This window comes from Peromyscus californicus, unplaced genomic scaffold (genome assembly GCF_007827085.1).
Source record: "Peromyscus californicus insignis strain IS unplaced genomic scaffold, ASM782708v3 Scaffold_8__1_contigs__length_139910024, whole genome shotgun sequence".
NCBI lineage: Eukaryota > Metazoa > Chordata > Mammalia > Rodentia > Cricetidae > Peromyscus > Peromyscus californicus.
The window spans coordinates 115,650,979-115,677,872 of record NW_026294606.1 but is presented as its reverse complement, the minus strand read 5'-3'; the positions used below and the strand labels follow the sequence as shown (position 1 = coordinate 115,677,872).

The 26,894-nt window shown below is 38.9% G+C and overlaps 1 protein-coding gene and 2 non-coding genes across 9 annotated transcripts in view; all 3 read right to left on the bottom strand.

The window, feature by feature from the left end:
- Positions 1-26,894, bottom strand: part of Cnot1 (CCR4-NOT transcription complex subunit 1) — an 85,033-nt gene that overhangs the window by 20,444 nt on the left and 37,695 nt on the right. For 2 of the 7 annotated variants that reach the window (XM_052727042.1, XM_052727046.1), the window contains exons 11-34: positions 26,098-26,268; positions 25,593-25,720; positions 24,152-24,392; positions 22,461-22,580; positions 21,628-21,750; positions 21,169-21,320; positions 18,339-18,489; positions 17,058-17,259; positions 15,842-15,985; positions 14,003-14,127; positions 13,467-13,753; positions 12,690-12,768; positions 11,266-11,496; positions 10,701-10,841; positions 9,280-9,459; positions 7,876-7,992; positions 7,270-7,380; positions 6,910-6,987; positions 6,561-6,738; positions 5,300-5,430; positions 3,496-3,792; positions 2,228-2,368; positions 2,030-2,134; positions 1,067-1,186 (exon numbers count right to left, since the gene is read on the bottom strand). In XM_052727042.1, the coding sequence (XP_052583002.1) occupies positions 1,067-1,186; positions 2,030-2,134; positions 2,228-2,368; positions 3,496-3,792; positions 5,300-5,430; positions 6,561-6,738; positions 6,910-6,987; positions 7,270-7,380; positions 7,876-7,992; positions 9,280-9,459; positions 10,701-10,841; positions 11,266-11,496; positions 12,690-12,768; positions 13,467-13,753; positions 14,003-14,127; positions 15,842-15,985; positions 17,058-17,259; positions 18,339-18,489; positions 21,169-21,320; positions 21,628-21,750; positions 22,461-22,580; positions 24,152-24,392; positions 25,593-25,720; positions 26,098-26,268 (3,753 nt within the window). Of the gene's footprint in view, positions 1-1,066; positions 1,187-2,029; positions 2,135-2,227; positions 2,369-3,495; positions 3,793-5,299; positions 5,431-6,560; positions 6,739-6,909; positions 6,988-7,269; positions 7,381-7,875; positions 7,993-9,279; positions 9,460-10,700; positions 10,842-11,265; positions 11,497-12,689; positions 12,769-13,466; positions 13,754-14,002; positions 14,128-15,841; positions 15,989-17,057; positions 17,260-18,338; positions 18,490-21,168; positions 21,321-21,627; positions 21,751-22,460; positions 22,581-24,151; positions 24,393-25,592; positions 25,721-26,097; positions 26,269-26,894 lie in introns of all 7 variants that reach the window. The other 5 variants (XM_052727041.1, XM_052727045.1, XM_052727043.1 and 2 more) reach the window with 3 other exon arrangements.
- On the bottom strand, positions 8,354-8,489 carry LOC128104845 (small nucleolar RNA SNORA46). The gene has a single exon (XR_008216140.1). It is a non-coding gene; the product is annotated as a small nucleolar RNA SNORA46 (small nucleolar RNA).
- LOC128104846 (small nucleolar RNA SNORA50) lies at positions 17,937-18,070 on the bottom strand. Its single transcript, XR_008216141.1, has one exon. It is a non-coding gene; the product is annotated as a small nucleolar RNA SNORA50 (small nucleolar RNA).

Genomic DNA, 26,894 nt, shown 5'->3' with positions numbered 1-26,894 from the left:
TTTATATAAATATATATACTTAAATAATAAAAGTTTAAGAGGCAGATTTTTAACAAGTGTGCTACAAAAGTCTTTTGGATATGATAAGAAGTCACAGAGGCTCTGGTCACAGGCACAAGATGGAGCTCATCAACATTACTGTACCACGGATGGGAGAGAAGTACATGGGGCCCCTCCCCTACTTAATGGCTCTGGGGAGAGGGAACAGTTGTTCTTTAGGGGTGTAGTTTATATTGCCTGATCCAGTGAAAACTCTACCCATACCCATGCAAACATGCAAGTCTCCCTTCTTAAATTAAGTGGATCATTCACTTATTTTGTGAGAATGTGGATGGATGTGGAGGTCAGAAACTAATTCGTGGGAATCTGTTTTCTCCATCCTGAGGAAAATGCAGGTTTTCAAGTTTGTTGGCAAATGCCTTATTACACCACTGAGCCATTTCTCTGGCCCATCAGCAGGTTATTTAAAATAAATAAATAGAAAAGAGGTATGAAAATGGAGAGATTGAGGAAATTCAGCTCCAGAGGAAATAGAGGAAGATAAATGGGGGGCACAATAGAGGTGAATATACTCCAAATATTCACATGCATGAAATTAATAATGAATACATTTTCAATTATTTTAAAAAAGAGAAGAGAACATTCAGAAAACACATACTCAGTACAAGCACTTTATATCATTCTTTCTAAAAGAGAAAAGAAAACTAACAGAAACAAAGAAGGCAACAGGTCACAACTTCTCAAGGGGGAAAATGTTTTCCTGATATTTTCAACTTCTGTTAAATCTCTTTAAAACTCTCCCTTCAAATGTAATTAAGTATAAAATAAACAAAAAAATTACAAAGGAAATCAAGAGTTAAGATATTCTGAGCTAAATAATAACAGTTAAGCTAATGCCAGAATTTAGTACAATGCCTATATGCCATGCTGACTTAACAAAGATCATCTAAAACTCAATTGCTCCATTCCCTTATACCCAGTAACAAGCTCCCAAGCAGAAAATGATACATTTTAAAATTGTATTTCATACTATAAACACTTAATTTAATCCAAGTGAGGTATTTACCTTCATGGGCTGAGCTAAAAATCCTGTAGGCTGACTTAAGTCATTTGTAGGTAAGAAGCCAGGCACATTTCGTGCAAACTCTTCATAAACAGCTAGCTGCTTTGGGTCCACACCGCCAACCTTAGGAGAAGAAAGCCTTTTTTTGGTAGAATCCACTCCACAATCAAAAGACACTTATTTTTACTTTTTATTTTGGATTGGAGAGAGTTGAGACAGGGTCTCTCTATTTAGAACTAGAACTCACTATGTAGACGGGGCAGGCTGGTCTCCAACTGAGAATTAATCCTCTGCTAGAATTAAAGGCATGTACCACCATGCCCAGCTGAAACTTATTTTTTGAAAGTTTGCATTAGGAGTTTGATAGAACCATTAATATAACATATGCCAGCATTCATGCCCATAGGCCATACAGAAGATGTTTCCTCATTTTCCTGGTAGAATCATTGTCACTTAAAGTCATTAGCAATTGTTTCATAGAGCAACATATGTTGGCACACCTTGCAATCCCAGTACTTGAGAAGCAGAGATCAGATGCTTACAATACTAAAACGGTCTGGGTTGTATATGGAAGCCCCATCTCAACAATAATCACTAAGAAATCCCTCAGGTGGGACTGTGCCATGCAATTTTCCCTTGATGCTGTCTTAGACCCTCACCATCATGTTGGGACCAAAAAGGAACTATCAATAAAAGGATTAATACCAGAAAATGTGAAAAACCAAGCCCATGTTGGGAAAGAAAAACTAAGAAGTATATGAACTTTTTATACCAACACTGAGCAACTCTGGGGATGGGAAGAAGTTCCATACCTGCTCCAGGAAATTTTAAAGTGAATTGCTACTAGAGATGCTTTCTTCAGAAGCAGTATTTAGACACATTCCCCTAGTTCTGAGGAGGCACTCATGCAACAGTAACACAGAGAAAGCAAAGGTGAAGCAAGGAGACAAGAGCCTCAATTCTCACTTTCAGTCTGATTTGCTCCGGCATCCGTTCCGCTTGGTATGTTAACACAACAGGATCACAGTATCTCCGTCCCTCTTGCCGAGCATGTTTTCTCAGCTCAAATTCCTACAAACAAAAAAAGTCACTGAGGTTCTTGTTATGAGACACATCCTCAAATTGAAAGAAATCATAACTTTAAGATAGATGCTAGACACTTACAGTTGCCAATCTCTTGTCCATCTCAGGGCCTGCTTTCTCCACTGCAGTCTTCTGAATAAAACAACAAGCTAATTCACAATTGTCCTGAGCTAACTGAGCAGCAGCCTGATCCATCATTTCCCTTTGTTGTGGAGATGCAGTCTATTGAGAACACAAAACGAAAGAAAAAAGTAATCTTAAAATGTACTGCAGGGCCGGGCAGTGGTGGCGCATGCCTTTAATCCCAGCACTCGGGAGGCAGCGGCACACGGATCTCTGTGAGTTCGAGGCCAGCCTGGTCTACAAAGCGAGTTCCAGGAAAGGCACAAAGCTACACAGATAAACCCTGTCTCAAAAAAAAAGTACTGCAGGAAATGCAATACAATCAACAGTTCATTCCAAGTTCTGGTACTACTTATGTATCAGCCACTACCTACAAATATATGTAATTCATTCACCTGTGAGATAAAAATACTTTTAAACATTTTATCAATTTGTGGTTATCACACTAAACAATACTGTAACAATAAAGAAACAAGAATTCCTAAATCTGACACCTGAGACTTAAAAGAGTAACTTGAAGAGACAATGTATGGTGACAATATATACAAAGTAACTTTAAGTCACTTTATAATGCTCTACTCCAACTACTAGAATTTAATTCACCTATAACAATTTAGATTGTTTACTGTCTCTCAAAAATAAATAAATAGATAGATAGATAGATAAATAAATAAATAAATAAGTAAGTAAGTAAGTAAGTAAGTAAGTAAGTAAGTAAGTAAGTAAGTGTTCAGCCAGGCGGGTGACACATGCTTTGATCCCAGCACTGAAGAGGCAGAAGCAGGTGGATCTCTATAAATTGAAGGCTGGTCTCTCTCTATATAAGCTTCAGGATAGCCAAGGCTATATGTGATCATGACCCTGTTCAAAGAATCTTCCTTTCTTTAAGAAAATACTTGGGTAATGAGTATCTGCTAAATACCGCTGAGCACACAACTATGTACAAAAAAACAAAACAAAACAAAAACAAAAACAAAAGTGATCCTTGGCTTGACACAACTTGTAATCTAAAGACCAGGAACTGAAGTATACTTCAGTGCTAAAGTGTGCCCTAACATGAAAACAGCTATGGATTCCACCAAGAGGGGAAGAGGAAGACATTTAAAAAGAAAAAAAAAAAAAAATGGGTTATTTTAGGATCAAATAGTAACAGTCAATGCCACAGGCAAAAACTGACTCTGGCAGACAAGTAATGAATTTGATGGTACACAAAATAATCAACTTACACGAAGGGCTGAGGCAAAACTGTTTTTTAGGTTGGTAGATATGCTCATCAGTAAAGGCTCCCTGCAAGTAATCATAGCCATTCCAGCTGTCAAGTTCCGCATCATGTGATGAGCTGCTATCCGCATTCTAGATTCCTCAGAATCCAGGGCAAAATCCTTTCGGACTATCTGTTCACAAGTAGTCATGGCAATCTTAATTGACCGATCTACCACAGGATGGACCAGCTCCTGGACAGCCCGTTCAATTGCTTGCCGCACACACTGCTTCAATTGTGGGTGAGCCTGAAACAAAGGGATCTGGAAGGACAAAGAGAGGCACAAACCACATCATCAGCTTATTATTGAAATAAGACACCCAGATAGTGACTCGTATTCTTTCAATGCTATACAAATTACAGAGCAGCGGGCGGGGGCGGGGGCGGGGGGGGGGGGGGGGGCGGCGCTGTCAGTATAACCTGTAATCTGTTGTTTTGTTTTGTTTTTTTTTTTTGTTTTCTTTCTTTTTTTTTAAATTCCCTTCAATTTTAACAGGCAAACTGCTCTTTAAACACCTATTACTCACTTATAGACACATGACTTTCTAATTTAAAATTATGGCTAGATTAATTGTTAAAAAGGCAATTCCTTGCCAGCTGGCTCCTTGTGAGCTGGTGGCTTACGTCTTTAATCCCAGCACTCAGGAGGCAGAGGCAGGCAAATCTCTGTGAGTTTGAGGCCAGCCTGGTCTACAAAGCGAATTCCAGGACAGCCAGGGCTGTTTCAGAGAGAAACTGTCTCCAAAAACAAAAACAAAAAAACGCCAAACAACCAAAAAAAGTAAATTCTAAGGGACAGAAGACGGCTCATTGGTTGAGAGCACTTGCTTCTCTTGTGGAGGCCCCAGGATTTGGTTCCCAGCACCCACATGGCAGCTTTATAATGGTCTGTAATTCCAATTCCAGGGGATCTGGTGTCACCTTCTGATCCTCAGGCACACATGTGACATGCACAGAACACATGCAGACAAAACACTCATACATATCAAATAAAAATAAATGTGAAAGACTCGTGGCTTAGAAATTCTAATGTACAAACTGCAGTCTGCCAAAAGAAATGGTTTAATACTACGCCAAAGTAACATGACAATGAAACAAAAGAAAAACTACTACAGCATACATTAACAACAATCTTTTGACCTATGTATGGATTATACAAAATCGTGATTTTATTGCTGGTATAATTAAATCACTGTGGAGTAGGGTAAGAGGAACAAATAGGAATCCCAACCACTGAAAGACTATTTTTACAAGCAAGGGGATCCTACTTGTACTACATGCATTATAGATCCCTCAAAATACATACACACACACACACACACACACACACACACGCACACACACACACACACACACACACACACACACACACACACACACACACACACAGAGGATTTGTGTGAAACAAGCTGAAACAAGCTGGCCAACTCCCCAGAGATCAGCCCGCCTGTGCCTCCTGAGTGCTGGGATTAAAGACATTTGAAGAAGAAAAAAAAAAACAAACAAAAAAAAACAAAAAACCTCATAGGGGAAGATGGTGAACAGCGAAGGCCCAGTGGTTAGGCACTTGCTGCTCTTGTAGAAGACCAGGGTTCGATTCACAGAACCAATCTGGTAGCTCACAATCATCCACAACTCCAGTTCCAGGAAATCTGATGTACCTGACATGCATGTAGTACACATATATACATGCAGGTAAAGCAATCACACACACGATAAATCAATCTTTTCAACAAAGAAAGAAAGCAGGAAAGATCAGTTTTACTTACTGTAGGGTTTAGAGTAATGTGTGGTGCCAGGCCTGCAAGAGAATAGACATTGATGTCGTGGTAGCTGTACTGAGGCTGTGGTGGAACTGTGGCTGTACACGTAGTACTGGTAGCTGGTGTTGTTGAAGTTGCTAGGTGTAAAGAGATAAGAGCACATTTGTTGAATATATGCAAAAATCAGCTGGCCATTAAGTGGATTTTATCTACTTCAACTAACTGATTAGACTCTTGAGAAGGAGGCAGCTGAGGTCACATCTTTCCCATCCTGAAAAAGAAATTTTGCTACTACATGAACTATGAGCCAAGTATATAAATGTCCATCAGTGGCAGTGTTCCACAGCACAGAAACATTTTTTGTTTGTTTAAATGTTTTTTTTTCGAGACAGTTTTCTCCATGTAACAGATCTGGCTGTTCTGAAACTCATTCTGTAGAACAGGCTGGCCTCGAACACACAGAGATCTACCTTCCTGTCTCCCACGTGGTGGCATTAAAGGCATGCCCCACCACACCCGGCCGCACAGAAACACTTTAAGTGTAAATCTACACTAGCCGTGGGTACCTATCTTCACCGGTCTTTAACCTAGCTGTTACCAGATTCACCTGAAATCTGTCAGATGCCAAGAGCAAGGGAGAAAACGGTTCAGGGTGCTGGCTGGTCTAGTCTACCAATACCTCACTGTTTAACACAACTACATCACACACACACACACACACACACACACACACACACACACACACACACACACACACACACACGTTTACTTGTCAGGGTCCCAGGCTGGGTGAGAACTAAATATGTAGCTTAAGTTGGCCTCAAACTCACAATCCTCCTGGCTTTAGCTTTTCAAGTGCTAGGATTACAGACCTGTACCCCTAAACCCAGTCCTGATCGTCTTGATACAGGTAAAATAATGTTCTGCTAGCAGATGGGCCTGATCTGACAAACCCTAGATTTTAAGGAATAATGCAGGCTATTGTGCCATTCAAGTACTCTTGACACTTCAAATAATGTAAGAGATAAACTAGTCTGGTTATGATACAAAGACAATTAACTGACTCATATTTGCTTAAGATTATGTTGAGATGAGAGACAATCTGATAAGGTGACTACCCTTAGATGTTACTCTCACTTGATAATTAGAAGGCTCACCAAAAAGTAAGTAAAATTCTGCACAACGTGGGACATTTAATGGTTTGCTTATGTGGATATGTACCATTTGAGAAGGTTCTGGCTAACAAAGGCTGGACTTCTGCACTTACTTGTCGTCGTGATTGCAGGAAGCTCTTCCGGCTGTTTGACATCTTTCTTTGGAGCAGAGAGCTGTTCATCCAAGTTCTTCAGGCGATCTTTATCTTTCAGCAGGTTTCCAGGTTTGAGCTCATTGATGTCTAATGCAAGGTTCTTACAGAGCACCTCAATTTCAAACTTCAAGTTTAACTGAATAATTCCAGTATTTGATTAGAATTTTGAAGAGAAAATTTGAGCTTTCTTCATAATATATACTACCCCTCAATCCAATGGTACAATGCCCACTGCCCCGTTGTCTTTAATACAAAGTTTAATCATCTTAAGGCAGAGAATTCTCCAAGGGTGAAGCAACAATTTTACCTTTAAGTCATGTTCCTGGTGCAGCTCAGCCAATACATTCATAATTGCCATTGTCCAGGGGTTTGGTGGTCTAAAAACCTAAAGAAAAGTTATGGTATTAAGCTAGCTCTTAATCAAACCATTATTTAGTATTAGTTCAACACAAATTTATGGGACCCTGACAAAACCCCTACAATACATTCCAGAACAACATCAAAGTTGATCCATTCTGTCTTATAATTTCACCTAACTTTACAAATATCTAAGATCAACTAAGGAAGACCTATTGAAATAGCTCTATGTACACAAGAACAAAGCTATACTCTCTTGGGAATTGTGTTAACAGTCTCTCACAATTCACCATGAACAGCATTTACTCACCAGACTACGAATGCTGGACTCTAGAACTTTGGCAACAAAGGGCACTACGTAAAGCAACTCTTGTTGTCCTTTAACGTAAGCCTCTAGCAGCAAAGATTTCACATCCAAGTCCTAGAATTTTAAAACAAAACTTTTGAGAAGCTGAGAATCTGTTCCAGAAACCCTCAGGGAAAAAAATAGAAAATAAAAACCCAGGAAAAGTATCTCACTTACTAAGCTCATCTCTCAAAATCGCATCAATACATTATCTGACCCTTGCCTGAGAAAAAGGGGGTACGAGCAAGCATACCTCACTGGCTTTCCTCTATCCTAAAAGAGCCCATCGGACATAGAATTAAGAATCCTAACATGCTCAAAGTCTTGTAAAAGCCCAGTGATAATTAAAACATTCCTTCCAGCCAACCTTTTTTTTTTTTTGGTTTTTCGAGACAGGGTTTCTCTGTGTAGCTTTGCGCCTTTCCTGGAACTCACTTGGTAGCCCAGGCTGGCCTCGAACTCACAGAGATCCGCCTGGCTCTGCCTCCCGAGTGCTGGGATTAAAGGCGTGCGCCACCACCGCCCGGCCCCAGCCAACTTTTATACATGTATATCTATCTGAAAACTCACCGTGTGCAAGATGGGCTTATTTTTAGCTAATGTGATCATTCCCAGCCAATGTCCCAAATTCTTCAGCAAAGAACGATCTGAGAAATTGGCCGCAGCTTTATCAGAGGTCAGCAGCACCTACAATAGTTAAGGATTTATAAATATAAGAATAAGCTTATGAAAGAAATTCTCAATTTCATATTTGAGAATCCCATTACCCATTCTAAAAGTAAGCTATCAATTCTGAGAATATACCCAAAGATCAATTCCATGTATCATATTGATATTATCTTACTATGTTCACTAGCAAACGTTTGAAAATAAGTTTTAAGGAGTTCAATAGGTGGAATACTATCTATCATAAACAAGACTCTGAGTTGGAATCCCAGCATGACAGAATAACTAAACAAAAATGGTTATTATTGAAATTTGCCATAGACTACATGGGAACTTCCCAAGATTACAATAATCCTTACTATAAGATAACAAAATCTGAACATTATGTTCCTTAACTCCATAAAGCAACAGCCAAATAACACAAGTCAGCTGTGCAAGAAGGAGCCAGGAATTCTTTTTGCACTACAGCGTAACCAAGAATGGGGAAAATTCCCATCCACAGGTTTAAATATAGTGCTACTTCCTAAGCCAGACCCAAGTTACTCAACAATGGATGATCTCAGCTCTATCCGATTTTACTGTTTCTTGAAATAGTTTCATTTTCAAATATAAATGGTACTTTAAAAACGAAACAGTCAAACTTTATGGAACAAGTATAATAAGAGTCTGACTTTATACTGCAAAGAATCCCAGAACCAAAGCTATTTCACAAATAGGTCTGGAATCTAGATAGCCAACACTTGACCAGCAGAATGGTTTTCTCTAAGGCTATTTCTAGTTCTTAAAAACCAAAATAGAGAACTGTGAACATGTTCCACACACCCTCCAAAGAGATGAGGGAGAAGTGGATGTGTGTGACCAGGTCAACAAGACAATATGCCACAAATACACTGAATAGTTCCATGTAACAGAAAGCAAACTTCTGAAGTCACCACACATGGAAAGATGAAAACAAATTTTAAAAGGGCATTACACTTAAACAATACACAAGGTTAAAAGATTAAATTCTTGGGCCAGCTAGAGGATTCAGCAAGTTAAAGTGTTGGCCACCAAACCAGATATTCTGAGTTTGAGCCAGAGATCCATATTATAGAGAACCACGTCCTGAAAGCTATCCCCCGAGCACAAGCATGTGCATGAGTAATTTAAAATTAAGTTTATAGAACCCAGTAGTTAAACATCATAAAACCTACAGCACTTTCCATGGGTATCTAACAGATAACAAAGGGAAAAAGAACAAATGATCCTAAGTTCTATCTGCTAAAATAAACTTAAAGCAATTACTAAAAGACATGTAAGAACTCTTACCTTAATGTTTCTGTAGGTCTCATTCAGAACCATCTTGTTAAATTCTGGATTTTTCAATGTGTCAAGAAAGTTTGAATACAGGCTATGAAAGTTTGGCTCAATACTGACTCTTTTCATAACTAGATACTGAGAAACCCAAGGCATAAATTCTTCCTTCACAGTTTCTTTAAGCTCTTCAACCTAGCCAATCAATATGACACAGGCAATAAAGAATTAGTACAAATAGAAAAAGAGATAAAATGAAGCCTGGGTTCTATGAATCACACCACACAGCATCCAGCTCCATAAACTTTAGCATGCTACTGAACTACTAAGTTGGTTCTTTCCGTGATATTTTGACAAGTACTCCTCAGATTTTAAAAGATCCCCAAGTGCTGGTATTACAAGCTTATACCCCAAGGGCCAGCATATTAAACTTCCCTTTTTTTTTTTTTGAGGCAGAGTCTGTTGCTCGGATCTCACACTGGAGCCCGGGCTGGCTTCAAATTCAGATGTCCTCTACCACTATGTCACCACGTGCCATCACTCTCAGCCCAGAGCCCACTTCCTACGATAATCCTCAAGACTGTCATCTCAAAGCACTATCTTAATCATTCCTCTCAGAAGGCAAGCACCGTCCGTATGCTTGTCAAAGCTCTAACTCACAGTACTTATTGTGGGTCTAATAAACACTTAACATAGTTTCTGGAAGAAGATTAAAACAAAAAGCAAAAAAACCTTCCATCAAGCTTGGGCATGGTGGCGCAGACCTTTAAGCTTGGGTGGCAGATAGAATTTAGAGGCCATCGTGGTTAACAAAGTGAGCTCCAGGCTGGCCAAGGCTACTTAATGAGACCCAGTCTCAAACAAAAACCTGCCATCAAAAATAACACTTCTCTTATCAGGAGAGCATAACATTATTTCAAACAGGCTACAACTGCAAAATAATACATCTAAAATGGATACTGTTTAATTCCTACAAAAATACTTTTCTCTTTTTTAAAGACATGTGCCACCAGCTAAAATTATACCTTTTAAATTGAGATTGGCGGGGCGGTGGTGGCGCATGCCTTTAATCCCAGCACTTGGGAGGCAGAGCCAGGCAGATCTCCGTGAGTTCAAGGCCAGCTTGGGCTACCAAGTGAGTTCCAGGAAAGGCCAAAGCTACACAGGGAAACCCTATCTCGAAAAACAAAACAGAAAAAAAAATTGAGATTGTTCACTTTTGTTTTTAGACAGGCTCTCTATCACTACATGATAGAAAAAGCTGGTCTTAAATTCCTTGTGTTTAAGTTAATTGTCTCACTTTGGCCTCCTCAGCAGCTCAGACTGCTGACTCATACCATGTACCTGACTTACTGAACTAAAAAGGTTTTTAAAAAATCCCTCTATCCATTAAGGAAAAAGAGAGGGCATTTCATAAGCTATTATAGCATGCTTACCTTCTGGGTCATATTTGACTGTGAGAGATTGTTGAAGATAAAAGCAATTTTCTCTTGGATATTTTCTGGGGGCTCGACAATCCTCTCAGTTTGATCTGTGGCCACAAGCAATGTATCTATATTTGTTGTATTTATAGAAGGCTAGAAGTAATAAAATACACTGGTTAAAATAGTGGAGCTGCTTCACTGGAAAAGCAGACAACAGAAGCGCTGGAAGACAGCAGCTCCGAGGACAAAAGCACGTGCCCCAAGCCTGAAGGCCTGAGTTTACTGCCTGGGACCACATGCGAGGAGACCTCCACATACACATCACAAACACACGAACTAAGTGCCAAAACATAAAGGTAGTGAAACATTTTTTAAAAGATTATAGAGAGATTCCATTAGCATGAAAACACACATGGTATAACTACATTGGTAAGATACTTAAGCCCATTGTTAAACTATTACACAGGGGTCTCTGGGGGAAGACAGGAAGAAATGCTCATCTTTATGCTTACAATAAAATAACGTACAAATTCTCTACTACATATTTATACCTGGAAAAGCAAAAAGACCTACTTACTGGCACATCTTTCTTAAAGCTAACTCCCGTTGGCTTGGTGACTGTAACCGTTTTAGCAACAGTGGTGGTTGTTGAGGTGGTTACCATTGTGTTAACCTGACCCGCAAGAGGAGCTTTGGCTGGAGCCTGGGCCTGGGCCTGGGCCTGAGCCAGTGCAATACTTCCAGGGGTCGTGATAGAGCCCTGCATTTTCACAGGAGGGTCTCGAGACTGCTGTCCATATTCGATGTACTGTATGGGTACAAAAGCAAACACATTGAGGCTTCTTAACAGAAATGGGGGCAAATTTTTCTTTTCTTTTTTCATTTTTTTGAGAGAGGGTTTCTCTGTGTAACAGCCCTGGCTTGTCCTAGAGCTCACTCTGTAGACCAGGTTGGCCTCGAACTCAGAGAACCACCTGCCTCTTCCTCCCAAGTGCTGGGATTAAAGGCGTGTACCACCACTGCCCAACTGAAATGAAAAAATTTGTCTTATATGTCCTTCACTTATGAAAGGATAAAAATAATTTCAAAGTTTTCTTTTAGTCCATCTCACTTAATCCTTGCCCCTTACTGACACCAATATGTAAGTAGACACCGTGAACTCCTGTTAAGATAAAATATTAGTATGTTAAAGTGCTTTAAACTAGACTGGCAACTTTTAACAACTTTAAAAAGTAGTCTCAGGGGCTGGGCAGCGGTGGCATAAGCCTTTAATCCCAGCATTCGGAGGCAGAGCCAGATGGATCTCTGTGAGTTCAAGGCTACCCTGGTCTACAGTGAGATCCAGGACAGGCACCAAAAACTACACAGAGAAACCCTGTCTCGAGGGGAAAAAAAGAAAGAAAAAAGAAAAAGTAGTCTCAGGGGGCTGGAGAGATGGCTCAGCAGTTGAGAGCACTGACTGCTCTTTTAGAGTATCCAGGTTCAGTTCCCAGCACCCACATGGCAGCTCTCAACTGTCTGTAACCCCAGTCCCAGAGGATCCAACACCCTCACACAGACATACATGCAGGCAAAACATCAATGCACATAACAAATAATAATAAAAATGATTAAAAAGTAGTCTCAGATATCTATAAATAAAATTCCTTAAATCCCTAAAAATTCAAACTTTATGTCAAGCGTTTTTATTGAACACTGGCTTCAAACATACCACAGTGTGTGTTGTATTGCAGTAACAATACTTGCCCAGGAAGCCCAAGGAACTGCAGCTGAATCCCAAGAACATATATGAACATGAAAGAGGAAAAAATGACACAGAAGTTGTCCTCTGACCTCCATACAGGCCATGAAAAGTGCATGTTTTTATACATATACATGCAGTAATAAAAAAAATTATATAAAAAAAAATCATCTCAGTAGTATTCCTCACAAATCTCCAAACAGATCAAAGGAGATAAAGCCTCTGCCCACCCAACAAGTGTTACAGACCAGGGCACTTACCTCCTGCAAATGATGTGGAAACTGCATAAAGTGACTAATAGAAGCCAAATGCTGACAATACTGAGGATAGTCCTTCAATCTGCCAAAACAAACCAAACTTGTTTGTTCATTCATCATTTTATGTGAGAACAGAAAGAAAATGTTTTTTTTCCCCAGACACTACTATAAGATCATTTCTCCACTGTTATTTGGACAAGTATGTCAAAGGGAAGACCACCAGCCAGGAACAGTGCATGCACACAACCCCAGAACTAACAGAGCACCAGCTCAAGCCAACCTAGCTGTGTCTCAAAAAGGGGAAAAAACAAACAAACCTATTCATTACAAAGAGATGAACATCAAAATGGGGGGAGGAGGAAGGCGGCAGTCATGAACATCAATCCACATTAGAAAACAAAACACTGCCCAGGTATGGTCACACAGGCCCGTAATCCCGGCACTTGGGTCAGTGAGGGAAGAGAATTGTGATTTCCAGGCCAGAATAAGCTTATATAAAACAGATCCAATTAAAACTTTTAAAAAGTGATTTAAAATTAAGTAACATAAAATAAATAAAGCCATTACTCTGCAGATCACATTTTATCATCCCCCACAAACAATGGACTGAGGGAACAGCTCAGTATACACTTAATGTGGAAGTATGTACATGTGTGTATGTAATGCTCCACACAGTGAAGATACTTCCAAGAACTACGAAGGCTGAGAACGGAAGATACCAAGGTTCAGATGAGGGTTGGGGAAGAAGGGAGAAAGAAGTATGCCAGTCTATCTACTTACCTATTTTTAAATCTATCTAGTGCAGCAATACCAAAATAATACATTTTTGATCCGAAAGGCTTCCGTAAGGCTTCAAGAACATATCTCAGGGCCAGACCCAATGCCATGTAAGTGACCAGTCCTTTTTCAATTATGCCACCAAACAGGCAGGCTGTTATATGTAATTCTTTATCAGGATACTGGGGGAAAAACCGATACTCTTCAAACAAGTTCCTCAGCATACAGTTAAACACTTCTCGCTCCCTTTTTATAGTAGAGTCTTTAAATCTCTGTAGCATTTCTAGTACCTAGGAAAGCAAGATAAATATATCACAAACACACAAACTTTACCAAGAGTCTTCCTCATACATCTTAAGAGCAGACTTGCTAAGGAAAGTATTTATCAATTAAAAAAAAAAAACAGAGCTTAAGACAAACATTAGGATTTCAAAAGATACACAGAAATACTACAACACTTAAGAGAATTTCTAAAAACCTTGAAAGGGTACACTTACTTCCAGTTTATGAAAACACAATTAGGAATCCTAGACACTCACCTCATCAACAGACATGGTTGGATGTGGTGGGTGATTATATATTCGCTGGAAATAGCTGTTTGCTTCATCATCTATCTCTTTACTGAAGTGTTGATTGGCCTCTGGCCACACCTGAGATAAGTCGGCTGTTTGGGGCAGGGGGGAAAGGCTATCAGTAAACATATTTAAGTCTTTCTTCAACTCCCCCAGAGAATTACAGACTGATATGGTTCTAACCTTTTTTCGGGGGGGGGGGGGGGGGGGGGCCAGCAACACCTGAAGGTTCAAGTATCTAATAATCAATTTTACTACTAGAGTTGTCCAGGCAGACAAAAGACTTGTAAACAAATTGCTTTACTTACTCCTACTACAGGATTTTCTAAGTCATACTGCAGTAAAAAGTTCACTAGGCTACAACTCCTAACGTAATTACCATTAACACAGCCCACTCATTAGTAAATCTTTACTGCTTTGTAATAAAAACATGATTCAACATAAAGCATGACACATAAACACAAAGCAAGCTACAAAACATTAACATTCAGACAAACCTTTCACACTAACATTTTTAAGCCAGTTCATATTTTATGATTATTATTACTATTACTATGATAAAGATGTTATTGGGAGACAAGGTCTCAACTATGTACCTTTCTGGATGGCCTTGAACTCAAGAGATCCATTTGCCTCTGCTAGAATTAACGGATTGTACCACTATCACCTGGCCTGCTTTTTCCTGAAAAACTATTTTATGTATATGGGTGTTTTGCCTGCAAATATGTCTGTGCACCGTGTAAATGCCTCAGAGACCAGAAGAGTGTGTCAGATTCCCTGGAACTAGAGTTACAGACAGTTGTGAGCTGCTGCCATATGGGTGCTGTGAATTGAACCAAGGTCCTCTAAGAGTACCCAGTGCTCTTAACCACCTTTGTTTTTTGAGAAAAAAATAGAATTAGTGTGTACACAGTAAGTTAGTTCAGGCTAGCTAAAACCTGCTTCTGCTGCTCAGATGCAGGAATCACATGTTTACACCACCATGCTGCTCTTTAAATTCTTCTATCATCAATATTTAGTCCCAGTAATAAGACAGGCATAGGAGTGAGTCATTCATCTATCCTGATGGGTGTATAAAAAATGTTTTTTTCTTTAAGGTAATATTACTAAGGAAGTGAGCCTTAAAAATGGCTCTTAAATTTGATCATATATATTAGACAGTGACATTTATGAGGTAAATAAAATTACATATACTAGGAAGTTAATATGTAATTTACTTCATAACCTTGACTAACTGAAACAGAAATCTGAAATTTTCTTGACTGTTCCTCCATTCATTCTGTTCCTGATTTCTTTCCCCAACTTGAGAAAGGGTTTCTCTATGTAGCTCTGGAAGGGCTGGAATTCACTCTGAAGACCAGTCTGGCCTCCAACTCAGAGATCCACCTTCCTCAAAGGCTGGGGATAAAAGGCATGTTACACCATGCCTGGGGCTTCTGACTTCCTGAAAGCCACACGAATACATCTGTATGCGACATGTAAGATTTGTATGCAAAACCGGCAAACTCCAAGTCTTTCCCTTTCCCATACCAACTCTTACTGTTATGCTAACACCCTAAGGACACCACCTCTTATTAACTATCATTTTGTTCTGGCAATCCAGAGTACAAATAGTGATAGCTCTAGTTTTATTTTATTAATTCAAATTTGTGTATTCCCACAGATCTAAAGACATACATCATCCAGTGATGACTATTATCAACATGTAAGTAAATGTTTTTGTCTACCTAATACTAAGGACAACACACAAGACATTTTTACATATATCAGTCACACCTCACAATCACGGACAACACTACCACTTACAAGGTTTCATCTTACTCTGCTGGAATGTAGGCTGGTTGAGTCCAGAGGTGCCCAGTTTCCTCTGTACAAAAGGGTCGTTGTTCACTGCAGGAAGTCCAAGAGCCCCAGTTCCTATACCAGTCAGGCTTCCTGTGCCAAGACCACCTACTAAAGAGAATGAAGGCAGCCACAAGTTCAGTCAGTACTTATGTTCTTCACTTCAAAGAAAAATTTACTTCCTGTGTGCACAGGATGTATATACAAAGACAGGTGCAATGCACAAGTGTGGCAGTAAGCGGACAAACTGGAATTGCTTTTCTCCTTCACCATTACATGGGCTCAGAAGATTCAAGAGCCTTTTCCACTGAGTCATTTCATTGGCCCCATCATTTACAGTATTAAATACATTATTTTAAAGTGTACTCTCAAAGAATATATACCAACTTACTCAAGATTACAATGATTAAAGAATTTTTACGTAACCATTTCAAAGCTATCATGAACCAGGATTTCTCTACTTATTCCTCAACTCCAAAACTAAGCAAAGAACAACAAGAAGTACAAAGTCTAACAGCTCCATCTTTGCTAGGAAGGCTTTAACAAGCCCAGTGGTCTCAGCTGAAGTAAATTAATCATCAGGTCTACAACATATAGCAGCAATTAGGTTAGGTCACTTCTTCAAGACACTTCATCCCTTGGGTTTGGGTGTCCTACCTTACAACCTGCACAAGAGAAGTATGTATAAGGAGAAAGACATAAACTTTACTTTATTGTCAAATTACAAATCAGTAATACAGAGAAGGAATTAAAAACAGACCAGTATTTTCTATGTGGATATAGTCCAAGTTAGGCAGAAGAAAAGCTTGAACTGGTATGTATAGTCTTTTCTGCCTGTGATTCATAAAACTGAATTCACCATTACCATGTGACTGGTCCAGTAGTAAATCCCCAGCAGCAAAAAGTAACAAAAACCTAAGTGAGCACCATGCTACACATACCATGATTTGGTAATACAAAATTCTTCTCGCACTGAATTTACTGTCATAAAATCCTAATTATTTATTTCCATTAAGAGGAACTAAATTAAACAGTATGTTTCCTTCTCCCTAACTTGAGATGTTGACATCTTGCTTGAGTACTTTTCTTTTCCCATTCACTCCAAACCCTTTAGCATACACTAACTAGGGCATACTAAAATTTACAACTAATTCCACCACCACCCCCAACTTCCCCTTACCTGGAAGCTGTGATGAAAGTCCTCCAATACCACTGAACGCCGTTGTTTGATTTGGGGTTGAGAGAGGTGGAAATGCTTTTGCTGGTGACTGAGGGGTACTGAATGCAGAACCCAAATTTGGAGGAAAACCCTGCATACTCTGGGTGTGAGGGGCAGCTGAACCACCTATACTAAGAGATGCCATTCCAGCAAGAGGGTCAATCTAAAGAAAAACATAACAATGTATTATATATGTTTTGACGAAAGGCAGATATGGTATAAATGTAGTAATTCTTAGTAATCTTTACACTTTAACACCCACAAATTATAATAATTTAGCAGTATCAAATCTGCTAGTCATTTTTCATACTACTTAAGTAATAGGTTTAAAGAGTTAAGTCCTGCCATAAAATATCAGAGCCATAGGAAGAGACTACAAATCTTACAAGATAATTGCCCTATCGCTCGACTACTCAACTTTTAGTAATAATGTTGGGCAGATATTACATTATTAAATCAAAACTAATTTCAACCTGTTGTTTTATTTACAACACAGTAAAAATATTAGAATTATCTTTCAGTTAAAACACATTGTCAGATTTTATAATTTTTAAGGTCAAAATAGATCACCTCTGATTTTTAAAAGAAGCAACAAAAACAAGATGTGCTATTCACAGAGATTTAAAAAAAATCTAGTTAACTACTATCTGAGTTGTAGCACTACTTCACACTTCATGAGTATGGGAAATGACAAGCAGTGTCTTTTCTAAAGTAGACACTGAAGAGTCACTAAGTGCCTTTCCTTCCCTAAACCCCAACCTGCCATTCAGTGCATCTGAAACAGAAGTGGAATATGTTGCTCCCGAAGAGAATGGGGTGGGCGATGTCAGGGAGTGACTTAAATGTACCTTGTCTTTAAAAGAGCAGTTCAGTTGAGAGCTGAAGAGCCCAGTTATAACAAGTCGTTATGCTCTAGTACTGTTGCTTGGCCGTGAAGCTACAAACAAGACACATCAGATTCAAAGGCAGTGCTTATTTTCTCAAGAGTGTAACTCTAATTTTAAAAAGAAACCTTCTTCATTTACCTAAATCAGTGGTTTTGTATCTTTCCTCTCATTCATGAGCTATTTGATTATTAAAGTCTATTCTCAGTTATAATGCCTGTGGAAGGAGCTCCTTTAAAATACGCTACACATGCAGGTATCTAAAGTATAATAAACTCAAACGGTTACTGGAGATGCAGAAGCTTGGTCTATTCTGAACCTATGAACAATGCAGACAAGAACTGCTTCATTCCATTACCTGAACAGGAGAAATGGCATCCAGACTGCTAGCACTAGGAGGGCGACCTTTTGGCATCACTCCAGGTGGTGGCTGTCTGGCCTTAGTCATTACATTACTGCAATTGGCTACCATGGTGAGGATGGTCTCTGATAACTCCTGAGAAACACTCCTACAAGGAGAAGAAAAATCAAATATATGCCTGTTATTTCCCAGACTACCTAAAGATATCAATCTGGTATCTAGTAAGATGTTCTGGAGCACATGGCTACAACTGTATCTCATCTCTTGCACCTGCTATTTACCACTGGGATTTTCTGAACTCTGGGTTATCTTCAAAACTTTTGGTAAAAACTGCACTTGAACAAAGATATATTTTACTAGTGGCATTAGGAAATGGGGGACAGCACACAAAGGGGGGCATGTCTATAATCTCAGCAGTCAGGAGGCTCTAACAGAAATACTGCTTAAATCTGGGAATTCAGGACTAGCCCAGCTGACAGAGTAAGATCTTGTTTACGGTAATAAACACCAATACTCCGAAAACTTAAGAAAGCACTGATCAATTGATGTCAAGAGTACTACACAAATACAGCAGAAACCACAAAAAAGAAATCAACATAAAATCCCTCAATTAAATACTAGTGAATATAACTCAATAGCATATTAAGCATATATATACACAATTACCATGTGAGATTTAATAAGATAAAGTCTAACCTCCAAAATCTTACTAGCATACAAGATCACATACCAAGAGAATAAAAAACAAAACTCAAACGATAATTTTACAAATAGCACAAAGGACTTTGACAAAACCCTTTCATAATAACCACCCACTCAAGCTAGAACTAGAAGCTGGGCTAACCATTGTAATCCCCAGACTCAGGAGGCTGAGTCAAGAAGGTCACTTTAATGGTTAAAGGCCAGCCCTGTGAATATAATGAGTTCTAGGCCAGCCTGTGCAACACAGTGAGACGTATCAAAAATGACAAAAAAAAAAAAAAAAAAAAAAAAAAAAAAAGACGCAAAATCAAAAAGGCAGAGGGAATTCAACTTGAAAAAGGAAGCCTATGAAAACCCATAGGTATCAACATGGCAAAGCACTTTATACTTTGCCCAAAATCAGAACAAAACAATGCTTCATTCCCATCATGTGAGACAAGAATAAGAAATAAAAAAAACACCCGGATTAGAAAACCAGAACGTCAGCCAGTTGGTGGTGGTAGGAGGCAGAGGCAGGCGGATCTCTGCGAGTTCAAGGCCAGCCTGGTCTGTATAGTGAGTTCCATGACAGTCAGGGCTATATAGAGAAACCTTGTCACAGAAAAGAAAGAAAGAAAAAGAAAAGGAAATCAGAAAGATGCCTACATTTATAGATGTTATCTTTTACAAAATACCCAGCAATAAATGTAAACAAGGGGGCCAGTGATATGGCACTTGCTGCAAAGCCAAGCCAATGTCCGAGTTTGATCCCTGGACCCGACATGGTAGAAGGAAAGAACTGACTCCATAAAGTTGTCCTCTGACCTCCACCCCTTAGCACACAAGTGCACTCACACAAACAAGATGTGTGCACACAAGATAAATTTTTAGTAAATTTTTTTTTTTTTTTTGTTTTTCGAGACAGGGTTTCTCTGTGTAGCTTTGCGCCTTTCCTGGAACTCGCTTTGGAGACCAGGCTGGCCTCGAACTCACAGAGATCCGCCTGGCTCTGCCTCCCGAGTGCTGGGATTAAAGGCGTCCGCCCGGCGAGTAAAATTGTTTTAATCAGCAAAGACAGACAAGTTTTGTATACTGAAAATACCATAGAACAAAACAGTCAAAGAACTAAAATACAAAGACATCCCAGTTCATGGACTGGAAGTCTTCATTTTATTAGGATGGCAATTTATCGATGCACCTCCTTTGTACAAAATCTTATCTCATACATTACTGCTGGTCTAATGTCAATCATTTGTTCTAAAACAGGCCTGCAAGACCTAATTATGAGCTGAAGATGAAACACATGAATTGTGACCCCACAGCTGCTTTGCAATCTGCAGAAATGTACCAAGTGACCTTGAAAGGCACACAGAAATTCAAGGAACTTCAAAAAGAAAACTGGAAGGTTCTTAATTACTACTACTCTCAATTTCAACATTTACTAAAAGGATGGTTTAATTAAGACAGTATGACATAGCAATAAGTCACATATGTATTTCAAGACAGAATTAAGAAACAAAATAGCCGGGTGGTGGTGGCGCACGCCTTTAATCCCAGTACTCAGGAAGTAGAGCCAGGCGGATCTCTGTGAGTTCGAGGCCAGCCTGTTCTACAGAGCGAGATCTAGGACAGGCACTAAAACTACACAGTGAAACCCTGTCTCGAAACAAAACAAAACAAAAAATCATAAATAAAAACATACACCACGAGAAGACAAGCCAAAACAATGATATTTTCATTCATCAGGGGTGCTAAGAAACACTGTTATTGGTGTAGTAACTTGGTACTAAAAACCAACAATTTCCTCTTCCTTTATTCCTTCCTCCCCACCCCCACTTCTTTCCAGACTAGGTCTCACTATTCTCCCTGGCTGGCCAGGAACGCACAGACCCACCTGCCCTCGGCACCCAGTGTCATTCCTTCAAACCTCACTTTCTCCAACTCAACGTCATTAGACACAGTTTTTTGATTGGTTGCACTGGCTTATACAGGGTCTTTCCACAAAGCCCTGGCAGGTCAGGAATTCAATCATGAAGACTAAGTTGGCCTCAAACTCATAATGATCCACCATCTACCTCCTGAGTTACGGGCATACACCACCCCAAGCCTGGCCCAATACAGTCATTTCCAAGTATATTCTTCTTACCCTGCACAAGCCTGTAGACAAGCCAACATTGTTGCTAGAGTTTCAGCAGGAAGTTGAGCACTTTTGGGCTGATCTTTCTCTGGGGCAAGTCCACCCAAAATAGAAGGGCACCTTCTCTTTAAAAAAGTCATGCAAGCTTGTATAAAAGGCTCCTTTAAAAAAAAAAAAAAAGAAAAGAAAATGCTTCAGTGTATTTTACATTTATCTTAAATGCTTTCAAACTGAAGAACTAAATAATGTAACTACCATCTACAACAAACGACAAATAAGATTTTATATGTCATCTTAAAAAGGGGCTTTTTGGGATAGGGATGTGGCTCAGAGGTAAAGCAATGGCCTAGCATGTGCCAGGTCCTGGGTTCAACATCTTTTCTTGGTTTTTTTTTTTTTTTTTAATGTGTCTTTAGACATTTTAGTAACCAAATTTTTAAGAATGAGCAATTCCTGCTTACTGCTTACCCCATGTTCTCTTATTTTATCTGTTAGCCACTTGTCAAGTTTGAGGTATTCACGCCGTGAAGCAAGTGCAGCAAGGTCAATAACAAAGGCAAATGGAGTGCCATTTAGCAGCATTGACAAGGCCTAAGGCAGAACATTTACAAAGTCAAGTAATAACCATTTCTTTGTACTATTTTCTACTTCCTGTTTTTAATAGACAAGTCTATTACATCTATTTCCTTCATCAGTTTTTTTTTAGTACTCTATTTAGAATTAAGGCCCCGTTTTAATAATTTAACTACTTGTCTCTTTTTCAAATAACAATATCAAAAGCACAGTAAGAGTATAATGACCCTTTCCCAATTATTATAACTTATATTAACAAAGTGATAAATGATACTTAGTCAACTAGCAGAAGACTATAACAAATTTGCTAGAGTTGAAATTAACCTACTTTCTACAAAATTCTCTCTCTCAGATTACTCATGACTGAAGTTCAGTCATCACTTGCTTTTAAAATAGTCGTGCAAGGCTGGTTACACAGCTGTGGTAGCTTGCCTACCATGTCTAAGTCCCTGATATTCCATTCTGAACGCCACATAAAAAAAAAAAAAAAAAAAAGAAAGAGAAGAAAAATCAATCAAACCACCAGCCTTTATCTGAGTCAGACCAACCAAAAGTAAATGTTGTGTTTACCTATCTAAAACTATTGTTACCTTTCAATGTACAAAGCAAAATTCTAAATCTTAATTAAAATGAGCTAGTTATATGTAAAATATTCCTAACACATGTATATTACATAAAAATGTATTAATCATTAGTAAACCACTGCTGCTGTATTCCTCGGAAGTCACCTTCAAGTCCTGGGCCACGTCAAGTATTCGAGACAATTTGGCCTGATCATACTGTTCCCCTCTCATGTACCATTCTGCCATTGCATGCATTATAAGTTGGCGAATTGATGGAGACTGTCCCTAAGAAAAAGAGAAGGGAAGGTTAAGTGACAACCCTGCCAGCCATCTGCTAAGTACTATTACAAATGCTTAGCTAACTGTCCATGTTCTATTTATGAAAAAGAAGTACCACTACAGAGACTAAGCTCAGGCTCAAGCACTATGTAATTATGGTAACATTTTTTACATCTTCCCAAATCTAAATTATGTTTTTCTATGAGCAGGTAAGTCTGCTTACTCATTTTCAAACATGAAATACAAGACATAATAAGCTAACTGCACTGGTGTGTGCCTATAACCTCAGCATGAAGTATGTTAAGTCAAGAGTCTGTGATAACTCTGAGCTTAGTGTTTTGTATTTGATGCATCAAGAGACCCTGTATCAAAAAACTAAAAACAAAACATTAAGGCAGACTCTTGGAATCCTAGCACTCAAGAGTTCCAAGCCAGGCAGCCGTGTTTTTGGGGGGTGGGGGTGGGGAGGGTGTAAGGGTATAAGGAGAGATTTACTTGTCAAGTAGAGGCTATAAAATCAGAGGTGAAGGCATAGAGAAAGAGGTGTAAATGCTTGCTTTGCAAGCATGAGTACATAAATTCGGATCCCAACATTTGCATGACTATAACCATGTAATGTGAAAGTGGAAACAGGAAGTTTGCTGGGCTTGCTGGCTGCCAGCATAGCTCTAGGTTGAAGGAAGAGAAAAACAAAGCAGGGTAGGACAGCCTAACCCTCTGAATGCATGTACACTAACTAACACACACACACACACCAAAAACAAGAGACTATGTCTCAAAAAACTAGTAATAATAAAAAAAAGTTTTACCTCAGAAAAGATAAAAAAAAATACCATTTAAAGCTATCTTTGGGGTGAGGAAAGAGCTAATCTGCGTGAGTGCTTCCTTAGCACACTCAAAGCCCTGGGTTAAATCCCCAGCACCACAGAACCTGGGGATCCTAAATTCAAAATTATCATTTGACTACATAGTGATTTCCAGTCCAGTCTGGGATACATGTGACTCTTGACTCCAAAACAAAATAAAGACTCATGTGCGACTTTCCTAATTTATTTTTGAAAACAACATCAAGATCTCTTGCTTTCACAGTAAATATATAAGCTCTTCATCAATGTCAAAATGTGTCACAGCAAGTAGCAAGTTTTAAGGATGCAGAATTTTAATATCTAACATCCTTGCTCTCTGGCACTTTTATGGAATTGACAACAGGATCCTAAAAGATAAAAACCGATGACAATAAATTTGTCTATTGGAACTTGAGGATTTTTTTCTTTAATTTGTCTTATGTGGTGTTTACACTTATTAATGTATAAATGGTGTGCCTGCAGGCACATCTTGTGCACCATGTGCATTCCTGGTAACACCAGAGGTCAGAGGAGGACTTTTGGCTCCCCTAGAACTGGAGTCATGGATGGTTGTGAGCAGCCATGTGGGATGCTGGGACTGAACCCAGGTCCTCTGCAAGAGGAGCAAGTACTCTTTAACTGCTGAACCACCACTCCAGCCTCGGAACACTGAGGTTTTAAAGGATGTCAATAAATGCAATAAAGAACTGATAAGCAAATTAGCTGTCTTACCTGACCATGCCATGCATAGTGCAAAATAATGGCAGAGTTAGGATGGTTTCCAAGGAAAATTGGCATCAAAGTAGAGATGAGTTCATGGCGTAAGGTGTGCCAGGAGGTGTTGATTTGAAGTAAGGCCAATACCAACATGTCTGGACAGTGTTTGATAGGGAAGCTGAAGAGCTGTTTCACTTGTTCATACTGCCCAACTTCTGCAAGCCTCAGCAGAGATTCAATCAAATCCAAGCTTTTCCTAACAAGAATGAATAAAGAAAGACGCTCGGTCATTGAAAATATAAAAAAATGCTGCTTTCCTTCAGTCACTGGGCACTGAAACCATGTCCTTATAAGCACTTTACCATTGAGCTGTATCGCTAGCCTTCAAATTCACTCCCAATTAAGCAATATCAGCCAGAATAAAACTACATAAATCACATTCCTACCATATCCTAGAATTAGAGATTATTCCTAAGTGGCTGCTATGAATTCTAAAATCTACACACATGCTGCTGGGGTTACAGCAAGGCAGGAAAGCACTTGCCAGAATGTGTAAAGCCCTTCATTTCATGAATACTTTGTGTTGGAGGGAAGGACTGCTATGTCTATAGATTTAAAAGGAAATTAAAATTAAGACTCAATAACTGGTTTGCATAATCATAGATCCTCATTACCAAGATTTTTATGACTAGGATGAGAACCAAATAATAGTTAAAAATCCAAAATATACATATTAATAAGATAATTTTCATGATAAAATTTCTACCAAAATATACAGTCTTAGCACTTACTATGACATGCAAAGTTTATATAGCTGTCTTCTGATGTGCTGCAAGTGTGGAGTGTATAACACTAATTAGTCAGAACCTGTTGGGCTGCAATTACATCTAAAAATCTAACTCTATACTTAGTCCTTGAGAAAAAGGATAAAGCCGTAACATGAAATGATGTATCAATGGCAAAAAACAAAAAAAAAAAAAAAAAGAGTTGAGAAAACTTATACAACTGAAGTGTTTGGCTTATGCTGCAGTCTGTCCCAGAAAAGAGAGATACACTTTTTGAGCCAATTAGACTTAAATGTAGAATATACCTAAATATCAGACCTCACAAAAACAAACATTTAACTAGGGACAATATAACTAAAAATGAATTTTTTTTTTCATCAACATCGTTTATAAAAACCTTTATTAAGTCAACCTCATTAAAAAAAAAAAAAATTCTGGGCTGGAGAGATGGCTCAGAGAGGTTAAGAGTACTGGCTGATTTTCCAAAGGTCCTGAGTTCACTTCCCAGTACCCACATGGCAACTCACAACCATCTACAGTAAAATCTGGTGCCCTCCTCTGGCATGTAGGCAGAACACTATATACATAATAAATAAAGTTTCCTTTAAATATATTAACAGTGTTACTTGCTCAATATGAGCTTTGTATTTCTAGGGTGCAGGAGTGTTTACCATGTGGCAATTTCTCGATTGTCATCCTCTGGTGGTGCTTTCAAAATGTCAGTGGCAACAGTATGACAAGGATAGTCGGCAAAACAGAAGACCTCTGGGTTTATCAGGGAATGCTGGATGAAGGAAAGCTGCAACAAGAAGACAAAGTTCTTACTGCCATAAGCGACTAGGAATGCTGCAGAAAGATGACCACTGTCATGGGGCTAACCGTGAGGGTGTTAGATAACTGCCCTTTAAAAAACAAAACTATTAACCCTTTGGAAACCAGACAATTCAGAAGATGGACAGTGACAATAAGATGGTGTTAGAGATAAACATATCAAATTGGAAGAGCTTTGCTGCTTCAAGTTCTAAAACTGTGAAAATAAAATATAATTGACAGCAAACCACAATTTCCCAAGCTGTGCAAACTAAGTTAAGGATAACATTGTAATCAATGGATAAACCGGCCTAATGAAAGAAGTGATTACTACTTCTTTGTTCTATACCTAAGCATAACTCTCACCTGGCCTTCTGCATGTTTCCAAGGCCGATATATGAAATCCACTGGAAACACGTCCATGCCCAGGCCCCTCTGAATACCATAAACCACATTGTGAAGTCCTTTGCTGTCACGAATTTGAAATCCAGGATGGTCCAGTTCATAAGTTACTTCCTTGAAATTCAAACTCGGATTCTAAAAAGATGAAAACATTTCAAAGTTAAAGGAACAAATATGGGCAAATACTGATGCTTTGGCCAAGTCAAAATAAATTTCAAATTCAAAGTATTCCATTTAACATATCCACCAATATCAAAGATTTTTAGCAGCTTCAACAAGTTTCATATAAAGTTTTTTTCATTCCTCCCTCTCCCCAAACTGGGCCTTACTTTATAAAACTGTCAACACTGGCCAGCCTAGAACTCACTGTGTAGACCAGGCTGGCCTTGAACTCAGAGAGATCAGCCAGATGTGTTGAGTCTAAAGGCGTGTAACACCACCACCTGGTCCTTATAAGGTTTGGATGCACGGACATAAAAAAAACATAGGTTTTCAGTAACAGGATAGCACTAATGATGCGTTACCTGTTTCTAAACTAAAATAAAATGAAAAGCAAGTAAAACACCACAAACCTACTTCTGGTAAGGCTGCCAATTTCTCACGAATAGCCTTCCTAAAGGCATATACAACTGCATTATGTATTTTTTAAATAAAATATTTACATACCTTTTACATACCAACCCGTTCCCCATTTCCCCTTCTGCTCCCCCATCTCACGCCCATCCCCTTATTATGTATGTATTTTAAATTCAGTGTTATCA